Genomic DNA, 25,975 nt, shown 5'->3' with positions numbered 1-25,975 from the left:
GTTCCCAACGCTGGAGAACCCTCTGTCCTGCACACTTTAGGGTTCTCCTGCTCTAACACACCTGATTCAGCTCAGCAAGTGATGTTAATTAGCTCACTGGTGTCATCAGGTATGCTGGAACAGGACTCGATTTACAATTAGTCAATTTATAATTTTATTTTGTTTTTATTAATATTGATGATACACACTCATTTTAAATGGTTCTTGATTGGTTCCTATGGTTTGAATTCTACAACATATATTTACCTTTCTGAAGAAAGGTTCCAAGTAGACCCTTGTTAAAAACCGTTAACCATCTAGAACCCTTAAGGAACCCATTTTCCCTCTGAGACTGTAGCTTGTATGGGTTTTAATTCCAACCACAGATTACAGAGTTTATATATGCACTAAAATGTTTAAACTGTGTGGGAAAGATTTCCCTAAAAGCCGTTATGTTAGAGGGTTTGTTTTCCTTTCAGTGAGTTCTCCAGGGAGAACCTCTTTAGGAAGCTCAGAACCCTTTCAGTGAATAAAGTCTTCTCATTTTCTCACATGCAGACGATTAAATCTGTTAAAGTTTAAGAGTTTCAATATTTCACATTAATACAGTACATTAGAGGAGTGTGTGTGTGTGTTTGTGTGTGTGTGTGTGTATCTTCACAGAAGAAGCTGGAGGATGAAGCTGTCATTACACAATTATCATGAAATAGCACTCATTCTGCTGTGAGCATCTTTTAATTACAACTAATTAATCACATCTCAACCAATTTAGAGAACATCACCAGAGGATAAAACACAATAAATAATTAAATAAATGAATAAATAAATAAATAAATAAGTGATATTTATATATGTGGATTAATAGAAAAGTAGAAAAGCTCTTCACAGCCCAAGTTCAGTTTAACACAATATAAGAAATAAAACCATAATTTAGCCTGCAAGTAAAATCATCCTCATCATCATCCTCATCATCATCATCATCATCCTCATCATCATCCTCCTGCTCCTCCTCCTCATCATCATCATCTCACCTTTATAGAGTAGAAGCTCCGAGAAGTTCAGATGAGTAATGAAGCAGTTTTTCTGAATCATGCCGCAGAATAAAAGCGCTCAGTTCCAATCCGCACTTCAGCACAGAGCCGCTGTGTGTGTGTGTGTGTGTGTGTGTGTGTCACACTGCTAGGGCTTTTATTTCAGTAAACACACACACACTGCTCCTCACATCACTTCACATGGCGTCGGGAGCGCGCGTGTGGCTGGAATCAGCCGCGCTTCTTTCTTTACGACAGCCTTTGTTCGAAACCACGCCCCCTCTCACAATCTGCTCTGCTCTGATTGGTCATTCTGGTAATAGCAGAAGCTACATGTCTGAAATTTTAAGTCCAGTTACCGCACCCCAAAAAGCCTTTTTATTTTCCTTTATTTATATCAGAGTTAAACTGATCCTGGATAAAGTACACATCAGTACAGAAATATTTGTTTAAAACACCTGCTGTAATCACCTCAGCGCTGTATCTGTGGATCAACTCAGAACTTTAGTACAGAATCTCAACACAAAATTATTATTATTATTATTATTATTATTATTATTATTATATAGTAGAACCCAGTGTGTGAGGGTGAGGAGGAAGACTTGGGAGGAAGGCAGAATTTTAGCAGAACTCCAGCCTCTCTTTTATGTATGCCTCTTTTATTTTTTTTTACACCTCTTTCAAAAACTCAAACAAAGAAGACCAACAGAAAAGAGCCTCTCTCTCTCTCTCTCTCTCTCTCTCTCTCTCGTTATGGCAGTTTCTGAAAGCACAAAGAAACACACATAAGTGTCTTGGCGGTAATGAGACACAGGTGAGAATAATCACACCGACCTGCTGGTTTCCCCGCCTCCTCTCTGTCAGCAGCTGACTCTTGGCCACGCCCCCCTACCACAATATTATTTAACATGCTGTCAGTACACATTACTTTTTTTTATCCACCAAGCTAGCTAGCAATTAAGCTAACTGTCTATAATGGTCTTATAGTTAATAGGCCATATTTTGCATTAAGTAATAAAATAAGATATTGAAGTTTGTTCTTTTTTAATCTGTGTCTCAGATGTTCAGGTAAAAAGTTATATCCATGAAGGAGAGTGAGTTCTCTGTTTTCTTCAATAAAGCAAAAACCAAAACTTTGGAGTTGAAATTCTTACTCATTATTATGCAAGAACATTGTTTATTAAAGATCCTTATAAAGATTTTATTCCAATTTCTCATCCATTAATGGCTTTTTTGGCTTTGAAATAGTGTATGATAGTATTTACCAAACACTCATATATATCCCTAACCCTATATATATCATATCGTGTCATATTTGCAGCTGCAGAAATACAGAGCTGCAATAGTGAGAAACGAAATGTGTGCTGTAATGTCAAATCAGTCAGTTTGGTCCTCATGGAGAGGATTGTGTGTGTGTGTGTGTGTGTATGAGGGTGTGCAATGCTTGTTAGCTCATTTGATACAAATACAGATAAAAAATGTTCTGCTCTTTAAAACTCCTTCAGCTGTGCACTGACCAATCAGGTGACGGAGGCGTGGTTTCAGGTGAAAGTAAATGTAATAAATGAATGAATGAAAGAGAACATGAGGTCAGTTAGATACTCACGCTGTTCGTAGCTCTTATATGACACTTAAATAAAAAGCCCATCATTAAAGTGTAACGTGATTAGGACTGAGTTTCATTGACGTTAGCTGTGTTTGGGTCAGTGCGATTCCTCTCTCTCTCTCTCTCTCCCTCTCTCTCCCTCCCTCTCTCTGATGCAGTGGTTACTGATGGTCCAGCTGTTCACAGTGAGGGCTGACATGTCGGGAAATGTGATTAGTGCGAGGTCTGGGGACCCGTTACACAAAAACCAGAGACTCAGTGGATGGAAATGAGAAGTGAGGCGTATGGGACATGTAGAATTAAGTTATTGTTCAGCAGACTTCAAAAAACTCAAACACATTCATCTGAGCAATGAATAGTGATGTTGCTCTAAAAAGAACCTTATATTCTACAGTATGTGCAGTGTTCTGTAGTGAAGATTTACTGATTTCAAATACATACATTCATAGATATTGTATACACACACACACAAACACACCATCCATATATATGTTTCGGGTTTAAGATGTACACGGACAAGGACAGAGAATACTGAACTGATGGAATACTATTATGACAGCAGGCCCAACCAGTGAGAATACAGGCAATGTATGGGGGAGTTATGGATGAGCAGAAGACCAACATCCACACTGACTAAGAAGCAGCTGGTAGCCTAGTGCTCCATCAATAGAAGGAAGTTACTGTCACAGCTGGAGACTGAGCAGGTCCAACAGAATGGGAACACGCATGAGCAGCATGGAGATAATAAGTGGACCCTGATAGAGGACAGCAGTGTTAAGCAGATGATACCCCACAACCAGTCATAGTTGTGGCCAGACTAAGCACAGTCAACCTCCAGATACGACTCGGCAATCTCACTGACAAAATTCCATCAGAAGAGATCTTTTAGCACAGCTCTATTCACTATCCCTACTACCACCATCACAGAAAACAGTGAACTTGTATATGCCACTGCAATCCTGGAGATACTTGGGTATAAGATCAAAAATGCAACAAGCAGAGAGTGCCATCCATGGAGAAGAAGCTTGGAAGCCAAGCTCAAGAAAGCCCAGAGGGATGTCAGGCAGCTAACAGAGGTGCAGAAGGGTGTCATGAGAGACAGGTCCTGGATGGATAAGAAGTACATAAGTGAGGCTCTAGAGACTGCCAAACAAAGACTCACAGCTCTGGCTGGTAGGCAGAAGAGATACACCAGAGAAGCAGAGGCCAAGACAATAAAAGGCCTGTTCTCCAAAGACCCATCTAGGGAGTACTCCCAGCTGCAAGGGAACAACTGCACAAGGACAGACCCACCCAGAGCTGAGAGTGAGCAATACTGGAAGGACATATAAGAGAATGAGGCATCACACAACACCAATGCCAAGTGGCTGGTGGATCTAAGAGTGGACCACAGCAAGGAGGTCTCAGGTATGAAGAGCTGGACAGCAGCAGGCCCTGACATGATCCATGGTCACCTGGCAGCACAAATGAGCGAGCTGCTAATACTGGCAGGACAATCCTGATCATGAAGGATCCCCACAAGGGTACACCTTCAAAATACCGTCCAATAACCTGCCTCTCCACAACATGGAAGCTCCTCTCAGGCATCACAGCAGCTAAGTTAAGCAGGCACATGAGCATTGGAAACAACACCAGGGGGTCAAAGCATCAGCTACTGGTCGATAGAGCAGTCACCCAAGACTCTAAGCCTAGGCAGACCAACCTGAGCACCACCTGGATTGACTACAAGAAAGCCTATGACTCACTGCACCACACATGGATACCAGAGTGCCTGGCACTATACAAGCTAATAGGGCACTGATAACCTTCATCAGGAACTTGATGCAGCTGTGGAAAACAACACTGGAAGCCAACTCTAAGGCCATCACATAAGTCACCATCAAGTGCGGCATATACCAAGGTGATGCACTGCCCCCACTGCTGTTCTGCATAGGCCTGAGTCAGATCATTGCAAAGATTGGATATGGATACAGATTCAGAAGTTTAGTGACCATCAGTCACCTCCTATATATGGATGACATCAAGCTGTATACCAGGAGCGAACAAGGCATCAACTCACTGATCCACCCCACCAGGATCTACGGTGAGGACATCAGGATGTCATTCGGACTGGATAAGTGTGGCTGCATGGTGGCAAAGAGACGGAAGGTGATTAAGACTGAAGGGGTGGAGTTACCAGAAGGTAAGACATACAGGGCAGCTACAAGTACCTTGGTAGCCCACTGGCCAGTGGGAGCCATGATGAGGATGCAAGGAGATTAGCTACAGCCAAATACCTCCAGAGGGTAAGACAGGTGCTGAGAAGCCAGCTCAATGGTAGAAATAAGGTCCAGGCCATCAATATGTACTCCCTACCAGCCATCAAATCCCCAGCTGGAAAAGTAAGCTGGCCACAGGAGGAGATAGATGCCACTGATGTCAAGACACGAAAACTCCTCACAATGCGTAGATGGTTCCACCCAAAGTCCAGGACCCTGAGACTCTACGAGTAGCAAAAAGGGTGAGGATTAGTGAGTGTCAGAGCCACTATCCAGAATGAAAAAGGAGCATCCATGAATACATCAGGAAGATGGCCCCTTGGGATGAACTGCTAAGAGAGTGCCTCAGGAAGCAGAAGACAGAGGGTGATGAGGAGGAAGAGAATATATATTGTGGAAGCCCAAGTCCCCCCATGGGTTGTATCATCGGCAGATAGAGGAAGTGGCTGACACCAAGAAATCCTACCAGTGGCTAGAAAGGGCCAGCCTGATGGACAGCACAGGGGCTCTGATCATGGCAGCACAAGAACAGGCCCTAAGCACCAAATCCATAGAGGCAGGGGTCTCAAAGCCGACAGGACCCAGGATGCAGACTGTGCAAAGATGCCCCGAAAACAGTATAACATAGTAGCAGGGTGTAAGATGCAAGCTGGGACAGCATACACAGAGATGCACAATCAGGTGGCTGGGATAGTGTATAGAAACATCTGTGTCGAATATGGGTCCCCAAGACCAAATGGAAACATTCCATCTCAATTCCTCTGAATAAAATCATCATTACATAAAAACACTCCAAGGTACTTTAGGCCACCCTTTTCCATACTAGGTCTCCTGAAATTATCTTAAATTCATTGACAATATGCTCTAATTTATTCACATCATCAGATCCAGAAATAAAAACTATTACATCATCAGCATATTGTCCATACCCATCCACTGTCATCAGTCTCTCAATCTACCAGTTCACATTTATATAGATCTGAGTAAAATTCAACAGCCTGCTTGTGTATTTGATTAGGCTCAGTAAGCTCTCGACCTGTAGCTGAACGCAAAGAGTGAATGAAACTGCTTTGACCATTTTTTCATTCTAAATTAAAAAAGAACTTAGATGGAGCATCCATTTTGTTTTGAAAGCACGAGCAAATTAGTGCCCCTTGTGCTTTAACTCCCAACAGGTCTGCAAGTACTGCAAGTATCAAAATGTTCTTCATCTCCTGTTGACGTTGTTCTACTTAACAAATCCACTATTTGGTTTTCTAATTTTTTCATTAACCAGGCCATTTCCCTAGTAACACTGAGAGTGTACTCCTGGCACAATTGTTTAATATGTGCTTTACCACAATCCCAACATTGTTGTAAGGAATTGTAAAAGTATTTTTGTTCCTTAAAATTATTCCAAAACAAAATAAAAATTTCAACAAAACTATTATCATTTAACAGTGACGTATTAAAATGACAATAGGCACTTTCTGATTTCACAGAATTCACAAAAATGTTACAAATAACTGAGCTCTGATCACAAAATCCTACTGGAATAATTGTACAAGCTTTAAAAAGATTTACTTGAAACTTAAAAACATAAAATCTATCAAGTCTTGCCATAGAAATATAATTATCTCTACTATGGGCCCAGGTATACTGTGTGATCTTACTGTGCATATTTCTCCAAACATCACACAAATCAAAAGTTCCTATTAATTGTGTGAGAGCTCTTTGAGTGGTAATATGTGGCTCTAAGTGATTCCTGTCTAAAAATGTATTATTTTCTGTACAATTAAAATCTCCACCTAAAAGCAAAAACACTTCTGAACTTAAGTCTTTCAGAGCAGTACTGATTGTGTTTAGAACATGTATTCTTTCAGCTCCCTTTGTAGGCACATAAATATTTAAAAACATCATTACGACATTTTCATAAACTTGGCTTTTACTTTAAAAAAAAAAAACACTGTTTAACTATTTCTTCTTTTTCATAAGAAATTGGTAGTGAGTTTTTAGAAAATAAAACAGCCACACCCCCACTACTAGAAGACATGTGGCTTAAACAAATTTGACTACTACCAGTCTACTTAATTTCTAATATCACTTAAATTGATTCTTGAATAAACGTTACATCAATATACTGTTGTTTTATAAACTCAAACACATTCTTTTCTGACTTTCTCTAGCACCATTTAGATTAAGAGTTCCCATTTTAAAATCTTTCATATTAAATGGCAAAATATTTAAAAAAATATATAAAATATATCTAAAACAGCTGAAGATACAACAATTTCTACCAGAAAAAGAAAATTACACCATGGGCTGTTTTACATCCTTCAGAATTAGTTTTTTGAGTTTATTCACAATTTTCCTAAGACGGTAAACCTCTTTATCTGTGAAAGCACCTTCTTTATTTAAAAATCTCACATCATTAATAAAGTTTGTACGATCAGGGAAATAGTACTCAACCTGTACTCCTGGTAGCCCTTTAGCCTCTTGAAGGAATTTGCTAATCTCCTCCGCTTTATATTTTACAGTCAGATGTTCATTTTCACTTTGTGAGAATAAATAAGAGCAATCAGATGCATTTGAATCCGTAGAATCACCATCATTATCTGAAACTGTCTATTTCCTGCCTCTCTTTTTTCATTCGCTTATTTAACTTGCTGTAACAGATTTGCTTTCTTTTGTTGGGGACTTTGAAGACTGCTTCTGGTTCCATTTCAAAGTCAGTCTTTTCTCTAATTTGTCAGTACTCATCAGCAAAACATATACAGACGTGTCACTAACTGTGTTAGTGGGTTTGACTGTCGCGAGGTCAGCTACAGTCTCGGCCACAGTGGGTTCATCTGACACGGTCTCAGCTCCGACCAGCACGACAGTAGCCAACTCATCTGCAGTGGGAGCAACAGCGATTGCCATGACAGGCCCAGCCTCAGCAGGCTTAGTCTGCTCGGGAATTCACCATATCAGTAGCATTTTCATCTATTTTCTCAGGGCAAGCACGCTCAAGAGGACCCACTCTTCCACAACCAAAGCCTTTCATACTAGTTTCAGATGTTGCATAAACCGTATAATCAAAACTGTCAATTCTGATATTAAAGGACAAATTAAGCGTGTGAAAACCGTGAAAACTTGTCTCCTACAGGACACGATATGTTTCAACAAAGGTGATTTGTTCCCATGAGCAATTTTCCTAATGGGAGAGACTAACTTGCCAAAGAAAGACAATACTTTTTCAAGACTTTCATCTGTTACAAACGGAAGGATGTTCAATAAAATGACTTTTTTTGGAAGGGCTCCTAAGAGCAAGCCTGGGGACCAAGGAGTCATTAATTATGACTCCTGTTTGTACAACCTCATTGGCCTTTTCAATCGTCTTTAAGAAGAGAACAATCGAGTTGTTCATCCTGGAAGCCGAAACCTTGCTGTTATGTCCCACCTGCTAGACTACACTCCTCAACACTGACTTTAGACAAAAATTTTATTCCATGATGCCAAGTTAAGTTTTCACAACTCATTGCACACGGACCAGTCACATTTCTAGCGGAAACACCAGAAACAAATTTCTTATATTTCCTCCAAACACTAATCAGACCAAAGTAACTTTCTGAAATTACACAAAAAACATACACAAAGACACACAAAAGTAAAAAAAAAAAAGAGCACTCCTACCAGCCGCAAATGACCACCACTCCCTCTCCCACTCTTCCCACTCGCTCCCAGCATGCACCAGAGAGAGAGAGAGAGAGAGAGAGAGAGAGAGAGAGAGAGAGTAAGGAGAAGGACAGACAGATGTGACGGTTACAGTGAGAGTTAGTGATTGGAAATTAGGGACCGTATGAAAGAGCTGACAGTCTACACGACTTTAGTCCAAAAAATAACATGAACTTTCACTTAGCACTTACATGTTCACAGAAATGGATTTTCCCGTAAAGAGGAAGACGCTTTAGCAGGAAGACACAGGAAAAATGGACAGTTATCCCGGCCCTGCAGTCAGGGTGGAATAATACTCCAGCGTGATCATATACAGCATAAGAAAAATGTCCTCTTCATTTTAACGTCACATAACTCTTTTGTATCACCTTTATTTCCAAGCCAGTAGCTGGAGAAAAAGGATTTTACTACAGAATGACTGATGAAGTCGTGTTTTAACTTAAAGAAGTCAGTTTAACTTTCCCACTGACTCAATCTATCTTTGCCCTTGGTACAGGTCGGTCTGTAATAAAAGCCATTTTTAAATTGTATTTTTTTTAATAGATGCATTTGACAGGAGGCCAGGAGAGGAACTGGCTCGTCTCTCCATTCTGTCTGGACGACAGACACTCTCTTTCTCTCAGACACAAACGATAGCGCCAGCATCTCAATCTGATATTGATTCTGTCCTCGACTGGACATTTAATTAAAACCCGGCTGTGTGTTTCAGCACTAATGGACCAAAAAAACCACAAAGTCCCAGTGCATCTGTTTAAACCATTTATCACATGTCTGACTGAAACATTTATAAAAATCAGACAGCTGTGTAGATCAGATCTCACATTCAGACGCAGTAATATTTAAGAGCAGCTAGTGGAAGAATAAATACCGTGCAGTGACTGTGAAAGAGGAAGTGATGCGGTTTACTGGCCTTATTCAGGCCAGGTTTACAGACACGCAAACTTTTTGTTTTAATTCCAGACTCTACAAAGTGTTTATTATTTTCCCACACTTCCTTAGCGCTGGTTTGTGTTGAGGGCGTGGCTATGTCCCTGTACACTCAAGGCCACGCCCCCACTTTAACTGGACTCTCATCTTGCCTCAGTCTTCAGCATAACGTCAAGTCAGTCAGACAGCAGCTCTGGGTGTATCGAGGCAGATGAAGTGTTTCAGCATCACGTGTTCTGTTTCCTGTTTGTAGCTCAGGACAGTTTCTCCTCCATATCAACATCTTGTTTACGTACTGTTTTTTTCTATCATTTCAAAGTGCCGTTCTCTCGAGTTGTGTAAGTTCTGAGCCATGTGTTCTCAGACCCTGAGCAACTGCCACTGAAATTAACTGAAATTAAATTTCTATATTATTTCAATATGCTGTAAATGTATTTGGACGTTCTCCAGCATAGCACAGTGTGATATTTTAGCTCCAGCAGTCATCAGTCTCACTCTCACCTGTCTGTAATTACATTTCTCCGGCTGTATCAGTCACCTGAGTGCTGGATAATCAGACTCAGTGATATGGATTTCATTTACACTGGACTTAAACTCATGTACACTGGAGCTAATTGACAGAATTAAGTGTGAGAGGAACATTAAGAGGAAGTGGAGGACTGAAATAACCCAGTCCCTGTGGAGGCGTCTCTGATCATCACTTCGCTCATCCATAACACTCCTGCTGCAATATTTACACTGTTAACACGTAACACTGACTAAAGCACACGTGTAAAACACAGACAAAGAAAAATAAAAAATATGATGTTGCTGAGTGTCCAATATGGCATTAGACAGATTAATGGAGTCCTTCAGGAGGAGCACTGCTGCATGGCAAGGTGTGTGTGTGTGTGTGTGTGTGAGAACGCTTGGATGGACAGGGATAACATGATGATCTCTTATTTTTCACACACTTCAGTGAATCAGGTGTGTTTATGAGCACACAGTGTTCCTGACGCTGTGACCGGGGTTCAGACTGAGGTCTCCCAGTGTTTAACAGAATTCATGATCTTCACTAAAACATCTCCAAAGCCCTCACTGATCCCTCTCCTGGTCTCACACTGAGGATTTCACTCGGCTTTAACGCTGTGAACGTCAGCAGCTGACTTTACTGAGCTGAGCTTCAGTGCAAATTTTACAAACAGTGTGTTCTTTATGTGACGCGATGTGAGTGAGTGATAAACACCGGATCTCACTATAGATACCTGAGTCACGTCAGTAACACACAAACACAACTTCACACTCATTCTATAGTAACTTCAATTAAAAACACTTCAGCAGGAGCTTCTGAACAAATCACATGGATGTACAGTATATATTAGATTATATTAATGTGTGAATAATTTATACATACTGTATGTTATATTTGTTGGTTATAGAGAGTGTATACTACACCTGTGTGTAGTGTGCGATTATGAATTTATATATTAAAGAGTAATGATACAGAGTAAAGAAATGATGGTGTGTACAACATCAGTAACACTAACACTGTGTTCAGTAAAGCACTGTTTCTGTTTAACACTTTACAGAGGATGGTATTAAATCATTAATGTATGTGATTATACAATATTAAATAATTAAATAATTACAGTACATGATTATATGATATTAAATGGTGTATAATGGTTAAATGATTTGTTTTGGAAAACTTTTTCAGTTTAAAATCAGACATTTGTAGCTGCTTAGCACTGTCAGGGAATTGTAGAGGAGGCAGATGCAAGTGCAGATTTGTATTTTAATGAAACATGAACAATTCAGAAAACTTAAATTTAGACATAAAATAGATGAACTAAGATTTTGAGGCAGAAAGACAAACATGAACTAGAGAACATAACATGACCACTAAAGGACAACGAAAGACAAAAGCTAGACAACGAGTGAGGTTCAAGACATGACTTAAATATTCGTGCTGATTAACCAAAACGTGACACAGGTGCAAACAGTCATGTGACATGAGCTGGTGAGGTGCAGTGGCTGATGGGAAATGTAGTCATGCGCCGATTTCCACGTAACCATGACAAGTATCAGTATTCTCTCACAGTGATGCAGAAACTCGGCGTCCTCTCAGCTGTAGCTGATGTGTATTTGATGGATTTTATATATTTTATATATTTTAGAGCTGGTGCTGCTCTGCTGAAGTTTCTCTGCTGCACATTCTGCTTTTTTTCTCTTCACATTCATCATGAGTAAAATATGTGACGCGTTCAGCAGCAGAATAGATTAAAGGGATGAACGATGGTGATGGATGGTTTTATTTTTCTCTGTGTTCTCCTCTCTCTCTCTCTCTCTCTCTCTCTTTCTACTGTAGACACCTCAAATCTGAGCTGTGTAACGACTGTCCTCCCTCCCTGTCTGTCTATCTGTCTCTCTTCTTCTGGTGTCTGTAACTCCTAAGAGTAATTATCAGAGACAGAAAAAGGTCAGTGTAATAAAGTGGCTAATGAGTGTAAACTTCACCACAAGAGTTCTTCACTTCCTGTTTCTAATCTCTTGCTTCACTTTCTGTTTCTAAGTATTAAAATAAATATAAATAAATAGTTTCTGAGTATTAAAATAAAATAAACTGTAGATATCCATACATGTATAAACACTTCATCAGCTTCATGGTGACATCACTCATGGAATTATTTTTCTTTTTTTAAGCTGCAAAATAAATGGAGCTGAAATATGAGTTAATATGAGATAATAAGGGTTAATATGAGATAATGTGAGTTAATATGAGAAAATGAGTTAATATGAAATAATGAGATAATGAGATGGCATTAGTTAATATGAATTAATATGAGATAATGTGAGTTAATATGAGTTAGTATGAGATAATATGAGACAATACATAATCTGTTGCTTCTCTTGTTTCTAAATATTAAAAATATGTAAATAAATAGTTTCTGAGTATTAAAATAAAATAAAATAAACTGTAGATGTCTGTACATGTATAAACACCTCATTAATGCTGATGTATCTTCAGGCTGTCCCTGTGGGCCAGCCTCAGCAACAGCAAGTGATTTCCAAGTGACAAGAACTCCAAGGAGAAGTAGGGCATCAGGATGGATCAGGCAGGTCTGGAGAGCAGAAGGGGTCAGGATCACTGGCATCTCAGGAGTAGCTTGACACAGAGAGAGAGAGAGAGAGAGAGAGATTGTTAGGTGAGCTTTTGTCCTCTAATGGTTAAGGACGATGTTCTTTGCATGCAGACTGCAAACAGGGACTCCAGCAAGACTAGCTGTGACAGCATAACTGAAAGGGAGAGACAGAAGCTAACACAGACATGAGGGCTCCTGGGACATAAAGCAGCAGCCACTCCACCGTCGACACACCTGAGTGAACACGTGAGAGTGGGGGGGCGACAGCATCCAAACATCCCAGTTCACCACAACACTCTATGCCTGTGAAACCCTCCAGACCTGCCCCTGTACCTAAGAAAAAACTATTCACAAAAGGCTTGACTAAACAAATATGTTTTCAGCCGAGACTTAAACACTGAGACTGTGTCTGAGCCCCGAACACTAAGTGGAAGGCTGTTCCATAACTATGGGGTTTGTAAGAGAAAGCTCTACCCCCAGCTGTAGCCCGCATTATTCGAGGTACCAACAAATAGCCTGCACCTTTTGATCTGAGTAGGTGTGGAGGATCATAAAAGACCAAAGGTTCACTCAGGTACTGTGGCGCGAGACCATTTAGTGCTTTATAGGTCAATAGTAGTATTTTATAATCAATACGAAATGTGATTGGGAGCCAATGCAGTGTGGATAAGATAGGGGTGATGTGGTCATATCTTCTGGTTCTAGTAAGGACTCTCGCTGCTGCATTCTGGACTAACTGGAGCTTGTTTATGCTCCTACTGGAACATCCAGACAGTAAGGCATTACAATAATCCAACCTAGAGGTACCAAAAGCATGAACTGTTTTTCTGCATCGTGTAGTGACATTATATTTCTTATATTTCATCTTAGCAATATTTCTGAGATGAAAGAAAGCAATCCGAGTAATATTATCTACATGATCTTCAAATGAAAGACTAGAGTCGATAATCACACCAAGGTCTTTTACTGCTGCACATGATGAAACAGAAAGGCCATCCAGAGTTATTCTGTAATCAGAAAGCTTACTTCTAGCTGCATGTGGTCCTAGTACAAGTACTTCTGTCTTGTCAGAATTAAGTAAGAGAAAGTTAATAAGCATCCAGTTTCTAATGTCCTTTACACATTCCTCAACTTTATTAAGCTGGTGTCTGTCATCTGGCTTTGTTGCTACCATATTATGTCATGGCGGGCTCAGCATTCAGACATTTTGTAAGACAAGAAGAGACTTACGTGCATGTATGTCATCACATTAGGCTGTAGATGTAAGCAGAAATGAACTTAAACCAAGAATTGACACTATGAGGAGAGAGCATGATACAGAGGGACAAAACAAAAAAACGATTGTGGATTATTTTTCTGCTTGGCTAAAGACAACACGACCACAGATTAAAGGTGGGTACCTTTCCTTTGGTAGCTTCTGTTGGAGGGAGGATTCACCTGATGCTGAGGCTTTCGGCAAAAGCGGAGGGATACGCTCTCCAGGGACTGAGTATCAGGTGAGGCCTACCCTAAACAAGCTCTGAACGTGAACGTAGACTTATACCGACTACTGTTTATTAACAGCTCAAGGGACTGCAGGGAATTGAGGGTGTGTATATAGTGTGTTTGTTCCTGTGTATATATTCTTGGTTAACTTCCTTGTTTTGCATGTATTCTAGTGTCAGCTTTATTTTCTGTGACTTTTACCACAGGCAAGTTCCGGATTTGTTTTTGTAACCAGGGCCTCTTAGAGGTGAGCCGTTACAGTAGTAGGTCATTTACCACTTTAACCAGCGCTGTCTCTGTGCTATGATGAGGCCTAAATCCTGACTGATACATTTCATGAATGTTATTCCTATGTAAGAATGAGCATAGCTGCTGTGCTACAACCTTTTCTAGGACCTTGGAGATAAAGGGGAGGTTTGATATTGGTCTATAGTTAGACAGCTGACAGGGATCAAGGTCAGGTTTTTTAATCACTGATATTTTGATAACTGCTAATTTAAAAGATTTAGGTACATAGCCAATGCTAAGGGAAGAAATGATTATGTTTAAAAGAGGTTTGATTGTTTCAGGAATTATCTGTTCGAAGAAATACATAAGTAAAGGATCTAGTATACAGGTTGATGATTTTGATGATTGTGAAATTAGTTCAGTCTCTCGAAGGGGAGTAAAGCATTCTAATCACTGATCCGTTATGATTATATTATTTTCCACAGGGTTAGTTATCAAATTGTCTGTTTGAAATTTAGACAGAGATCATGAATTTTTTGCCTGATATTTTAATTTTGCCATTGAAAAAAATCATGAAGTCATTGCTACTACATATTGATGGTGTGCGTTTGTATTGTGCTCTTAATCCTAGTTAATTTTGCTACGATATTTAATAAGAATCTAGGATTATTTCTGTTATCTTCAATTAGAGTGGAGAGATACACTGATCTAGCAGCACTAAGAGCTTTTCTATAGTTCAAGATATAGCTCTCTATAGCTCTCCTTCCATGCTATTTGAAATACTACCGATTTAGTTTGACACCATTTACATTCGAATTTTCGAGTGTGTTTTAATGTTAGTATTAAATCAAGAGTGTGAGCACCACTATGGGTGGGTCCTATTACATTCTGATTAACCCCTACAGAATCTAGAATGGACACAACTGTTGTTCTCAGAGGGTCTTCTGGATTATCAAAATGAATATTAAAGTCACCAACAATTAATGCCTTGTCTAAAGAAACAACCAGGTTAGAGATGAAATCCGCAAATTCAGAATATGGCCCTGGGGGTCTGTAAATAATAATTACTGGAATCACCTGGGTAGACTTATTTTTAGTGGCTACGTATGTTATGTTAGAATAAAGAACTTCAAATGCGTTGAATTTATGACTAGGTTTTTGTGTGACGGCTAGATTATCATTATAAATGACTGCGACGCCTCCTCCTCTGCCAGTTAGACGGGGCTGATGTATGTAACTGTACTCGGGAGGACTAGCTTCATTTAATGCTACAAACTCGTTTGGTTTAATCCACGTTTCTGTTAAACACAGTACATCAAACTCCTGATCAGTAATGGTTTCATTAACAATAAGCGCTTTAGACGTAAGAGATCTAATATTAAACAGTCCTAGCTTCAGATCAACGGTGCTGGCTATGCATTCGGTATGGTTTAATTTTATGTTAATTAGGTTACTAAAACAAACTGTCTGAGTATGTCTATAAATTTTGTTTGGCTCGGGGAACAGACACAGTCTCAATACGGTGGAACCTAAGTGACGACTCAGTGCAGCTAGCAGACGGTCAGTTTAGCCTGCTTGTCTGCTCCCTGGCCTTGGCCCTGGATTGTCACCGATTGACTAGGCCTGTTCTGAGACTATCAGCTATGCTGCAAGAAATGAGAGCAGCACCTTCCCGAGTGGGATGGACATCGTCCCGCACTAACAGGCCAGCCTTGCCCTCAATGTTAGTCCAATTATTTATAAAGCCCACATTGATTTCAGAGCACCACCTGGACATCCAGCAGTTCAGCAACCATAACCTGCTGTAAGCTACATCGCCACGCCGCATTGGGATGGGGCCAGAGCATACTACAGCATCGGACATCGCCTTCGCTAATTTACACACCTCTACAATGTTACTCTTAGTAACCTCAGACTGACGAAGGTGTATATCATTAGCTCCTACATGAATAACTATCTTTGAGAACCTGTGCTTGCCTAAGACCCTAAGATTACCTGCTATGTCCGGCGCCCTGGCTCCCGGTATACACCTAACTAAAGCTGCTGGTTCCCCTAAAGGCCTAGCTAATTTCACGTGCCGCAAGATAGAGTCACCTATAACCAGAGCTCTTTCAGGTTTCTCAGCGGGTGCTTCACTGAGGAGAGCACGTGAGTTAGACACGTGAAGTTTAGACAAAAAAACAAAAGCGTTCTTTGAGAAAATGAAAATGCGACAGAAGGGGAAAGTGAAAAATACAAAAAATGAAAACAATAGTGCAAAATTATTGATTATAGGAGACTCTATCTTGCAAACTATAAAAAATTTTTATAGTTTGAATGCAGACACTGGCAAGAAACTCCCGGCAAACAACTCGAAACCAGGAAATACGTCACAGGAACCTTGGCATAGATAATATGAGATAACATGAGTTAATATGAGATGATATGAGATAATATGAGATAAGTTAATTTAAGATAATATTAGTTTACATGAGTTAATATAAGTGAATAGTGCTTACATTTCTATCAGAGTTCAGCACTGGAGCTAAATGAAGAAAATGTTTAAATCATCTGAGTTTATTCTACATCATCTGAAATACTCTACTAAATACTAGAATTTAGATCTAATTTTATATTCTACTGTTAAATAAGCTGGAACTAAAGTCTAAAGTGAAGCTCTAAAAGCACTTCTTGACCTTTAAGACAAATGATCACTGTATTAAAAATCACACAGATGTCTCGATCTGTCCACTTCCTGTTCCTGTTAAAAACAGCAGCAGTAAACAGGAAAAGCGTGACCCGGTGTGGAACCTGTGTTGTTTTCCTCAGCAGGGGTTTGGAAGGTTCTGTTCAGGACCGATATTTTTCTCCTGATGTGGCGTATTGACCTGACCGCGGGGTTTTCAAGACAGTAAAGGTGAAGTGTGCTGTGTTCACGTGTTGGAGTGTGTTCTCTCTCAGACCGCTGTGTTAAACAGGAATAACTGCAGATTATCGGTGCTCTGTTAAACATGATTAACTGGGTTCATCCACACGGCCCTCTTCCCAGCAATCCATTTACCTCGCTATTACAGGACGCAGGCTTCTCCATGCTGCCGGCTAATGAGTCGTGCTGTCTGCCCGGAGAGCTGTCTCCACTACGCTACATCATCATTAAACCCCATTACGGCTCTGACGGACCGACCCACTGCGGCCGAACCAGCCTGGGGGTGTGTGTGTGTGTGTGTGTGCTGACACAGGAATGGCTGATACACAAATCACATCTGTAGATTAGCCTGAGTTTAAAGATGGCGGGTTTGTGTGTTTGTGTTAATCACATGTTTGTAGATGACGCTGGTGAACACGGGGGTTCACACGTTTTTCCTCTAAACTCACGCCACGTCTCTGTCACAACAATAAACTTTAAACTTTAACCAGAATCAAATAAAATTTTTTAAAATCTGTGAACCAAACATTCAACTGTTTAAACATAACCAGAATTTAATCTGTTATTTAATCCAGGAGTACAGAAAATGAAAACATTAAATAAAGTATTTATGGTTTTCACTGAAAAAAGAAGAATTAAAGTAGAGATAATGTTTGATGTGTAGAGTTACACTGCTGCTATTTATTAAACCGGATCCATCACGTAAGGAACAAAATAAATTAATCTCAGATTCTAATAAATTTTAATCACTGAATTGAAGAGATTTTTAAAATAAAACTGAATTCAAATTAAATTAAAGATCAATAAATCAGATCTAATCTAGATTTAATCTAATATATGTTTGTACAGTGAAGTGCATTACCTCATTGTTATTTTGGGCTTTTTGTTTGTCAGTGACTCATGGTGTGTGTGTGTGTGTGTGTGTGTGTGTGTGTTTTACACTGATGTGGTGTCACTGCTGGGTCTGGAACCGTTCTGATATCTCCAACACAGCAGAGGTACGTCTTAGCACCAAGAACTGGTGACATCATAGGGTCAGGGGTCATTTTGTTGCCATAACAACATGAGATCGTTCCATTAAAATTGGACGTGAACGTTGTGGCGTCTCAGAGATGTTTCATGCACAGAGCTCGTATCATCGCTGAGGCGTTCTCTCACACAGAGATCATGAAGAACATGAGGGAACTGGCTGTAAAGATAAAATATTACAGATAAAAAATTTTTAAAAATAATAATAAAACAATAAAAACTATTAGAAGGTAGGAAAGTCAGGTAATTAATGTAATAGTAAAACATTTAATTTAATTTAACTGATTTATTTATTTTATGTTCTCCAGTGTGGGAATCTCATTCATCTGAACAGGAAATGTCCAAGGTTTATACTGCTTATATAACTATCATGTTTATGTCTGTGTTTTACATGTAAATATTACATTTGTATTTGTGTGTGTTTCTGGACTGAACCTGGTGCTGATAATTTGACCTTTATTTTGTCTAATGGCTCAGAAACGTCACGTGTCATATCGAACAGAGATAAAGACCTGCATCAGTGAAAGACATGAATCATTTATGCACTTTATTGAAAAATAAAACCAAGTTGAGATGTTTAAGTGTATTTTCAGGCCAAGTCTGATCTGATAAAATATTATGTCAGTTTTAATCGGACCTGCAGAGAGAGTTCCTGTTTCATATCTTCTTCTTTTCTCACAGTCACAACCAATTTATCACATTTATCACATTTATCACATCCTCAGCTGGGAGATAAAGGTGAAAAACACAGTATGATAACAAAACTCAAAATATATATATATATATATATATATACACACACACACACACACACACACACACAATACAATATGTATATATAGTATCTATATTATTATTATTATTATTATTATTATCTCTGTATGTCTGTACACTAGATGGCGCTGTCTCTCACTGTAAATTACTGACTGGTTTAAATTCACTTTATTTACAAAACCACATTACTCAGGTTCTTTAACTGTGAGCTGTGTTAAATATTTAATATGAACTTTATCAGGAATAAACACAGTGATGTATTTACAGCCATGTGCGTTGTGTTCATTCACAGATATTTAAAAAAAAAAACAACTAAAATAACACTTTACTCTACATAAGACTACATAAGGCCTGCTGAGAGGTTTATTAATGAACTTTATAGTTTATTTATGAGTTTCATAATTCTGATATTTTGATGAAATGTGATTAAATGTCTGTTTTGAATTCATGACTTTTTTTACAGAAAATTATAAAATATGGTTTAATTATATACTTATATTTTTATTTAATTATACAATTATAGTTAATTATGTAAAAGTAAAAGGAATCTGTTTATGTTTTAATGCAGACTTTCACCCATGAAGATGTTTATATAAACTAAATATCACTTTTTCATTAAACTGCCTTTTTGAGTCTGTACTTTTGTCTGTAAGCTGATTGGAGGAGAGGAGAAGCTTCATGATGCACTGCTGCAATTTTATTGGTTGATGGACAGTCCTTAGCTTTAAACACTCTGATTGGTTATTGTGTGTGCTGTACTTGAACATCTTTTATAGTAATGTAATATAGTGCATTTTTTTTTTAATATTTAGTTTCTATATTATACATGTTGATTTTGAATTAAATTTTGGTTTTAAACTTTTGCTGCATAAAGCAGCCATGTTTTTTTCCCCATAAAATAATGAATTAACAAAACAAACAAGATTTCCATCTTAGATATACAAACGTTACACTTTTTAATGTATTGAAATATTTTCAGTAAAACTTTCAGTAATGATGGTGTGCAGTTCAAAACATTTAAATATTCTCAAAGCGAAATAGATTCAAAATTTTTTTATTGTACACAAAAAATTCTACTTATAGACTAGAATACAGATCTGTGACAGTGCTTAAAAACTTACCAATAATTCTATACATCATTTTACACACACGCACACACACACACACACACACACACACACACACACACACACACACTGTGAAGGTCATCATTATATAACTAAACAGTTCAGTAAAGACTGGACTTATTTGTATATTATTCAAATTTCAGCCGTATTCTAATACTGTTATATCTGTATGTGCACTTGCTCACTTCCCTCTATGTTATAGAGCATGAGAAAGTCAGTGTCTGTGTGTGTGTGTGTGTGTGTGTGTGTGTGTGTGTGTGTGTGTGTGTGTGTGTGTGTGATTTACCCAGAATGCAATGCAGTCTTTTCAAAACAGCAAAAATAGCAGATTAATCAGTTCTGAGAAAAATAATCATTTTAAACACACTTTGTTCAGTTAGTCAGCACTGCTGTTAGGTAAACTAGTCACCTGCAGTGAAACCTGCCAGTGTTAAAGGGAAGTGCACTCACAGTGAAAAGCCCTTCATCGTGTGTTTCCTGTGTGCTGGCTGGAGTCTGTGCACTAAAGTGTTTAGGGGAAGTGATGATAAACAGTACTGGAACACAGGATAAGACTGGAAGTGTGACGCGAGGGTGCAGAACGTCTACCACTATCCGTTTCACGTCAGCCAGCCATCCATAACGTGAAGGAGATGAGGATTGTGGGTAACGTCGTCGCTGGTGCCAGACCAAAGTAAATAATGGAGATGAGGCCCAGGAGGAGGGAGAGCAGGACGGTCCTCTGATCCCGAACAACCGCCTTCACACCACTACAGAACTGAAACCACAAAAACATTCATTAACCAACAATACACACTCATCTGCAGGGTGTGTGTGTGTGTGTGTGTGTGTGTGAGAGAGTGTCCAGCCTCACCTAGTTCTGAGCACTCCATCTCCACACACCATTAACGGAGGATTAACTCTCAGCACATCTGTGTCTGGCATGTGACTAAACCGTGATGTTGGAGCCTATCGTTCTAACACCAGTAGTAGTAACAACAGTAGCAGAGTTCCTGCTCTTATTAATAGGATAAAAAGTTTGTAATCCCACTGATAAGCTTTAGTTAATTTACTGAATTTGTTCCTCACTGAGGTGTTTAATGATGTTAAACTGGTCACATGTTCACTTTTGCATGAGAAAGTCCAGAGGAGATTGTTACATCAGAAACTTGTAAAGCCTGTGGCTCGCTCATTAGGGATAAATTCACATATTTACAATATATTTTTTGTGAATTCATTTATTTCTGTAAAGCTGCTTTGTGACAATGTTCATTGTTAAAAGCGCTTTACAAATAAAATTGAATTGAATTGAATTAAAGCCCACATTTTATTTGAGGGTGTACAAACTTTTGCACTCTGCTGCAGGTCAGACACACACGCATTGGTTCTGTGGCCTTCATTAACTACCTCTAAAACATGGCTTCTTAACCCTGGTCCTGGAGAACCCTCTGTTCTGCACGTCTCTAGCACACTTGCTGCAGCTCAGCACGCGGTGTTAATGATTAATTAGCTGAAGCACGTGTGCTAGAGATGCGAGTTAGAGGCGAGTTAGAGGTGTGCTCGAGGTGAGTTAGAGGCGAGTTAGAGGTGTGCTCGAGGTGAGTTAGAGGCGAGTTAGAGGTGTGCTCGAGGCGAGTTAGAGGTGTGCTCGAGGCGAGTTAGAGGCGAGTTAGAGGCGTGCTCGAGGCGAGTTAGAGGCGTGCTCGAGGCGTGTTAGAGGCGTGCTCGAGGCGTGTTAGAGGCGTGCTCGAGGCGTGCTCGAGGCGTGTTAGAGGCGTGTTAGAGGCGTGCTCGAGGCGAGTTAGAGGCGTGCTCGAGGCGTGTTAGAGGCGTGCTCGAGGCGTGCTCGAGGCGTGTTAGAGGCGTGCTCGAGGCGAGTTAGAGGCGTGCTCGAGGCGTGCTCGAGGCGTGCTCGAGGCGTGCTCGAGGCGAGTTAGAGGCGTGCTCGAGGCGAGTTAGAGGCGTGTTAGAGGCGTGCTCGAGGCGAGTTAGAGGCGTGTTAGAGGCGTGCTCGAGGCGAGTTAGAGGCGTGTTAGAGGCGTGCTCGAGGCGAGTTAGAGGCGTGTTAGAGGCGTGCTCGAGGCGTGCTCGAGGCGAGTTAGAGGCGTGTTCGAGGCGTGCTCGAGGCGTGTTAGAGGCGTGCTCGAGGCGTGCTCGAGGCGTGCTCGAGGCGTGCTCGAGGCGTGTTAGAGGCGTGCTCGAGGCGAGTTAGAGGCGTGTTAGAGGCGTGCTCGAGGCGTGTTAGAGGCGTGCTCGAGGCGAGTTAGAGGCGTGCTCGAGGCGAGTTAGAGGCGTGTTAGAGGCGTGCTCGAGGCGTGCTCGAGGCGTGCTCGAGGCGAGTTAGAGGCGTGTTCGAGGCGTGCTCGAGGCGTGCTCGAGGCGTGTTCGAGGCGTGCTCGAGGCGAGTTAGAGGCGTGCTCGAGGCGAGTTAGAGGCGTGTTAGAGGCGTGCTCGAGGCGAGTTAGAGGCGTGCTCGAGGCGAGTTAGAGGCGTGTTAGAGGCGTGCTCGAGGCGTGTTAGAGGCGTGCTCGAGGCGTGCTCGAGGCGAGTTAGAGGCGTGTTCGAGGCGTGCTCGAGGCGTGTTAGAGGCGTGCTCGAGGCGAGTTAGAGGCGTGTTAGAGGCGTGCTCGAGGCGTGTTAGAGGCGTGCTCGAGGCGTGTTAGAGGCGTGTTAGAGGCGTGCTCGAGGCGTGTTAGAGGCGTGCTCGAGGCGAGTTAGAGGCGTGCTCGAGGCGTGCTCGAGGCGTGCTCGAGGCGAGTTAGAGGCGTGCTCGAGGCGAGTTAGAGGCGTGTTAGAGGCGTGCTCGAGGCGAGTTAGAGGCGTGTTAGAGGCGTGCTCGAGGCGAGTTAGAGGCGTGTTAGAGGCGTGCTCGAGGCGTGTTAGAGGCGTGCTCGAGGCGTGCTCGAGGCGAGTTAGAGGCGTGTTCGAGGCGTGCTCGAGGCGTGCTCGAGGCGTGCTCGAGGCGTGCTCGAGGCGAGTTAGAGGCGTGCTCGAGGCGAGTTAGAGGCGTGTTAGAGGCGTGCTCGAGGCGAGTTAGAGGCGTGCTCGAGGCGAGTTAGAGGCGTGTTAGAGGCGTGCTCGAGGCGAGTTAGAGGCGTGTTAGAGGCGTGCTCGAGGCGTGCTCGAGGCGAGTTAGAGGCGTGTTCGAGGCGTGCTCGAGGCGTGTTAGAGGCGTGCTCGAGGCGAGTTAGAGGCGTGTTAGAGGCGTGCTCGAGGCGTGTTAGAGGCGTGCTCGAGGCGTGTTAGAGGCGTGTTAGAGGCGTGCTCGAGGCGTGTTAGAGGCGTGCTCGAGGCGAGTTAGAGGCGTGCTCGAGGCGTGCTCGAGGCGTGCTCGAGGCGAGTTAGAGGCGTGCTCGAGGCGAGTTAGAGGCGTGTTAGAGGCGTGCTCGAGGCGAGTTAGAGGCGTGTTAGAGGCGTGCTCGAGGCGAGTTAGAGGCGTGTTAGAGGCGTGCTCGAGGCGAGTTAGAGGCGTGTTAGAGGCGTGCTCGAGGCGTGCTCGAGGCGAGTTAGAGGCGTGTTCGAGGCGTGCTCGAGGCGTGTTAGAGGCGTGCTCGAGGCGTGCTCGAGGCGTGCTCGAGGCGTGCTCGAGGCGTGTTAGAGGCGTGCTCGAGGCGAGTTAGAGGCGTGTTAGAGGCGTGCTCGAGGCGTGTTAGAGGCGTGCTCGAGGCGAGTTAGAGGCGTGCTCGAGGCGAGTTAGAGGCGTGTTAGAGGCGTGTTAGAGGCGTGCTCGAGGCGAGTTAGAGGCGTGCTCGAGGCGTGCTCGAGGCGTGCTCGAGGCGTGCTCGAGGCGTGTTCGAGGCGTGCTCGAGGCGTGCTCGAGGCGAGTTAGAGGCGTGTTAGAGGCGTGCTCGAGGCGAGTTAGAGGCGTGCTCGAGGCGAGTTAGAGGCGTGTTAGAGGCGTGCTCGAGGCGAGTTAGAGGCGTGCTCGAGGCGTGCTCGAGGCGAGTTAGAGGCGTGTTAGAGGCGTGCTCGAGGCGTGTTAGAGGCGTGCTCGAGGCGAGTTAGAGGCGTGTTAGAGGTGTGCTCGAGGCGAGTTAGAGGCGTGCTCGAGGCGAGTTAGAGGCGTGTTAGAGGCGTGCTCGAGGCGTGTTAGAGGTGTGCTCGAGGCGTGTTAGAGGCGTGCTCGAGGCGAGTTAGAGGCGTGTTAGAGGCGTGCTCGAGGCGAGTTAGAGGCGTGCTCGAGGCGAGTTAGAGGCGTGTTAGAGGCGTGCTCGAGGCGAGTTAGAGGCGTGCTCGAGGCGAGTTAGAGGCGTGTTAGAGGCGTGCTCGAGGCGTGTTAGAGGCGTGCTCGAGGCGAGTTAGAGGTGTGCTCGAGGCGAGTTAGAGGCGTGCTCGAGGCGTGCTCGAGGCGAGTTAGAGGTGTGCTCGAGGCGTGTTAGAGGCGTGCTCGAGGCGAGTTAGAGGTGTGCTCGAGGCGAGTTAGAGGCGTGTTAGAGGCGTGCTCGAGGCGAGTTAGAGGCGCGCTCGAGGTGTGTTAGAGGCGAGTTAGAGGCGTGTTAGAGGCGTGTTAGAGGCGTGCTCGAGGCGTGTTAGAGGCGAGTTAGAGGCGTGCTCGAGGCGTGTTAGAGGCGAGTTAGAGGCGCGCTCGAGGCGTGTTAGAGGCGAGTTAGAGGCGTGTTAGAGACGTGCTCGAGGCGTGTTAGAGGCGAGTTAGAGGCGAGTTAGAGGCGTGTTAGAGGCGAGTTAGAGGCGTGTTAGAGGCGTGTTAGAGGCGTGCTCGAGGCGTGTTAGAGGCGTGCTCGAGGCGTGTTAGAGGCGTGCTCGAGGCGTGCTCGAGGTGTGTTAGATAGAACAGAGGGTTCTCCAGGGCCAGGGATGGGAACCTGTGAGCTAGAACACTCATGTTCTCGTGACATCTCCTCACCTGGTCAGTCTGCAGGCTCACAGGTGTACCGTACCGACAGGAGGTGACGAAGTGTTCGCAGTTATTCCATAGCAGGCTGTAGGTCACGTGACCTACGCACCTCTCGGCCCTGCGCGCGACCTCCTCTCCCTCCATGGCGCGCGCGTCGGAGATCCTGCGGTCCATGGCGTTCACGCGCACCGGGGCGCCGTACGCGAAGTCTGCCACCGAATCCACACGCACGCTCGCGCTCCGGTACATGCAGCCGAGCACGAGGCGCGCGTTGGTGACCGCGGTGAGCGCGCGCTCTCCGGTGAGCGCCGGCAGGATGTCCGGCACGAGGTGCGCCACGCGGTCATCCCCGAGATAGATACCGAAGTGCACGAAAAGCGTGCGCGGCACCTCAAGCACGTCCCCGCGGCACAACGAGAGCGCGAGCGCGGCCGCAAGAGGAGCAGGCGGTGGTGGTGGTGTCGGGGCCGCGCACTCTCGCTCCCTCCGCCACGGCCACGCGCTTTTGAGCGCGCTCAGGTGGGAGAAGAGCACGAGCCTGTGCAGCAGCAGCGCGAGAGAATCATACATGGTTTTACAAAACACACTACACGCGTGCGTTTAGGGGAGTTATATACCTGTGTGAGGAGGCGGAGCCTAAGTGTGGAAGAAAGGATCTGATTGGCTGTGAACAATGCCGGAAATGGCACTGAAGATAACTTTCTCTGAGAAGAAAAAGTACGATTTTTTACAGAGAGAAAGACAGAAGAGCGACAGAGAGAAAGACAGAAGAGCGACAGAAGAGTGACAGAGAGAAAGACAGAAGAGCGACAGAGAAAAAGACAGAAGAGCGACAGAAGAGTGACAGAGAGAAAGACAGAAGAGCGACAGAAGAGAGAAAGAGAGAAAGACAGAAGAGCGACAGAAGAGAGAAAGACAGAAGAGCGACAGAGAAAGACAGAAGAGCGACAGAGAGAAAGACAGAAGAGCGACAG

General features: G+C 42.8%; 1 protein-coding gene across 1 annotated transcript; it reads right to left on the bottom strand.

The window, feature by feature from the left end:
- Positions 1–20,078: 20,078 nt before the first annotated feature.
- On the bottom strand, positions 20,079–25,761 carry lrata (lecithin retinol acyltransferase a). Its single transcript, XM_053230735.1, has 2 exons — positions 25,011–25,761; positions 20,079–20,924 (listed from the first exon to the last, which is right to left on the bottom strand). Exons 1-2 carry the CDS (start codon positions 25,569–25,571, stop codon positions 20,772–20,774), a joined length of 714 nt encoding a protein of 237 aa, XP_053086710.1. The 5' UTR covers positions 25,572–25,761; the 3' UTR covers positions 20,079–20,771.
- Between the last annotated feature and the right edge of the window lie 214 nt (positions 25,762–25,975).

Source organism: Pangasianodon hypophthalmus, chromosome 28 (assembly GCF_027358585.1).
Source record: "Pangasianodon hypophthalmus isolate fPanHyp1 chromosome 28, fPanHyp1.pri, whole genome shotgun sequence".
Lineage (NCBI taxonomy): Eukaryota > Metazoa > Chordata > Actinopteri > Siluriformes > Pangasiidae > Pangasianodon > Pangasianodon hypophthalmus.
Note: the sequence above shows the minus strand (reverse complement) of the source record. Positions and strands in the feature narration are given on the sequence as shown.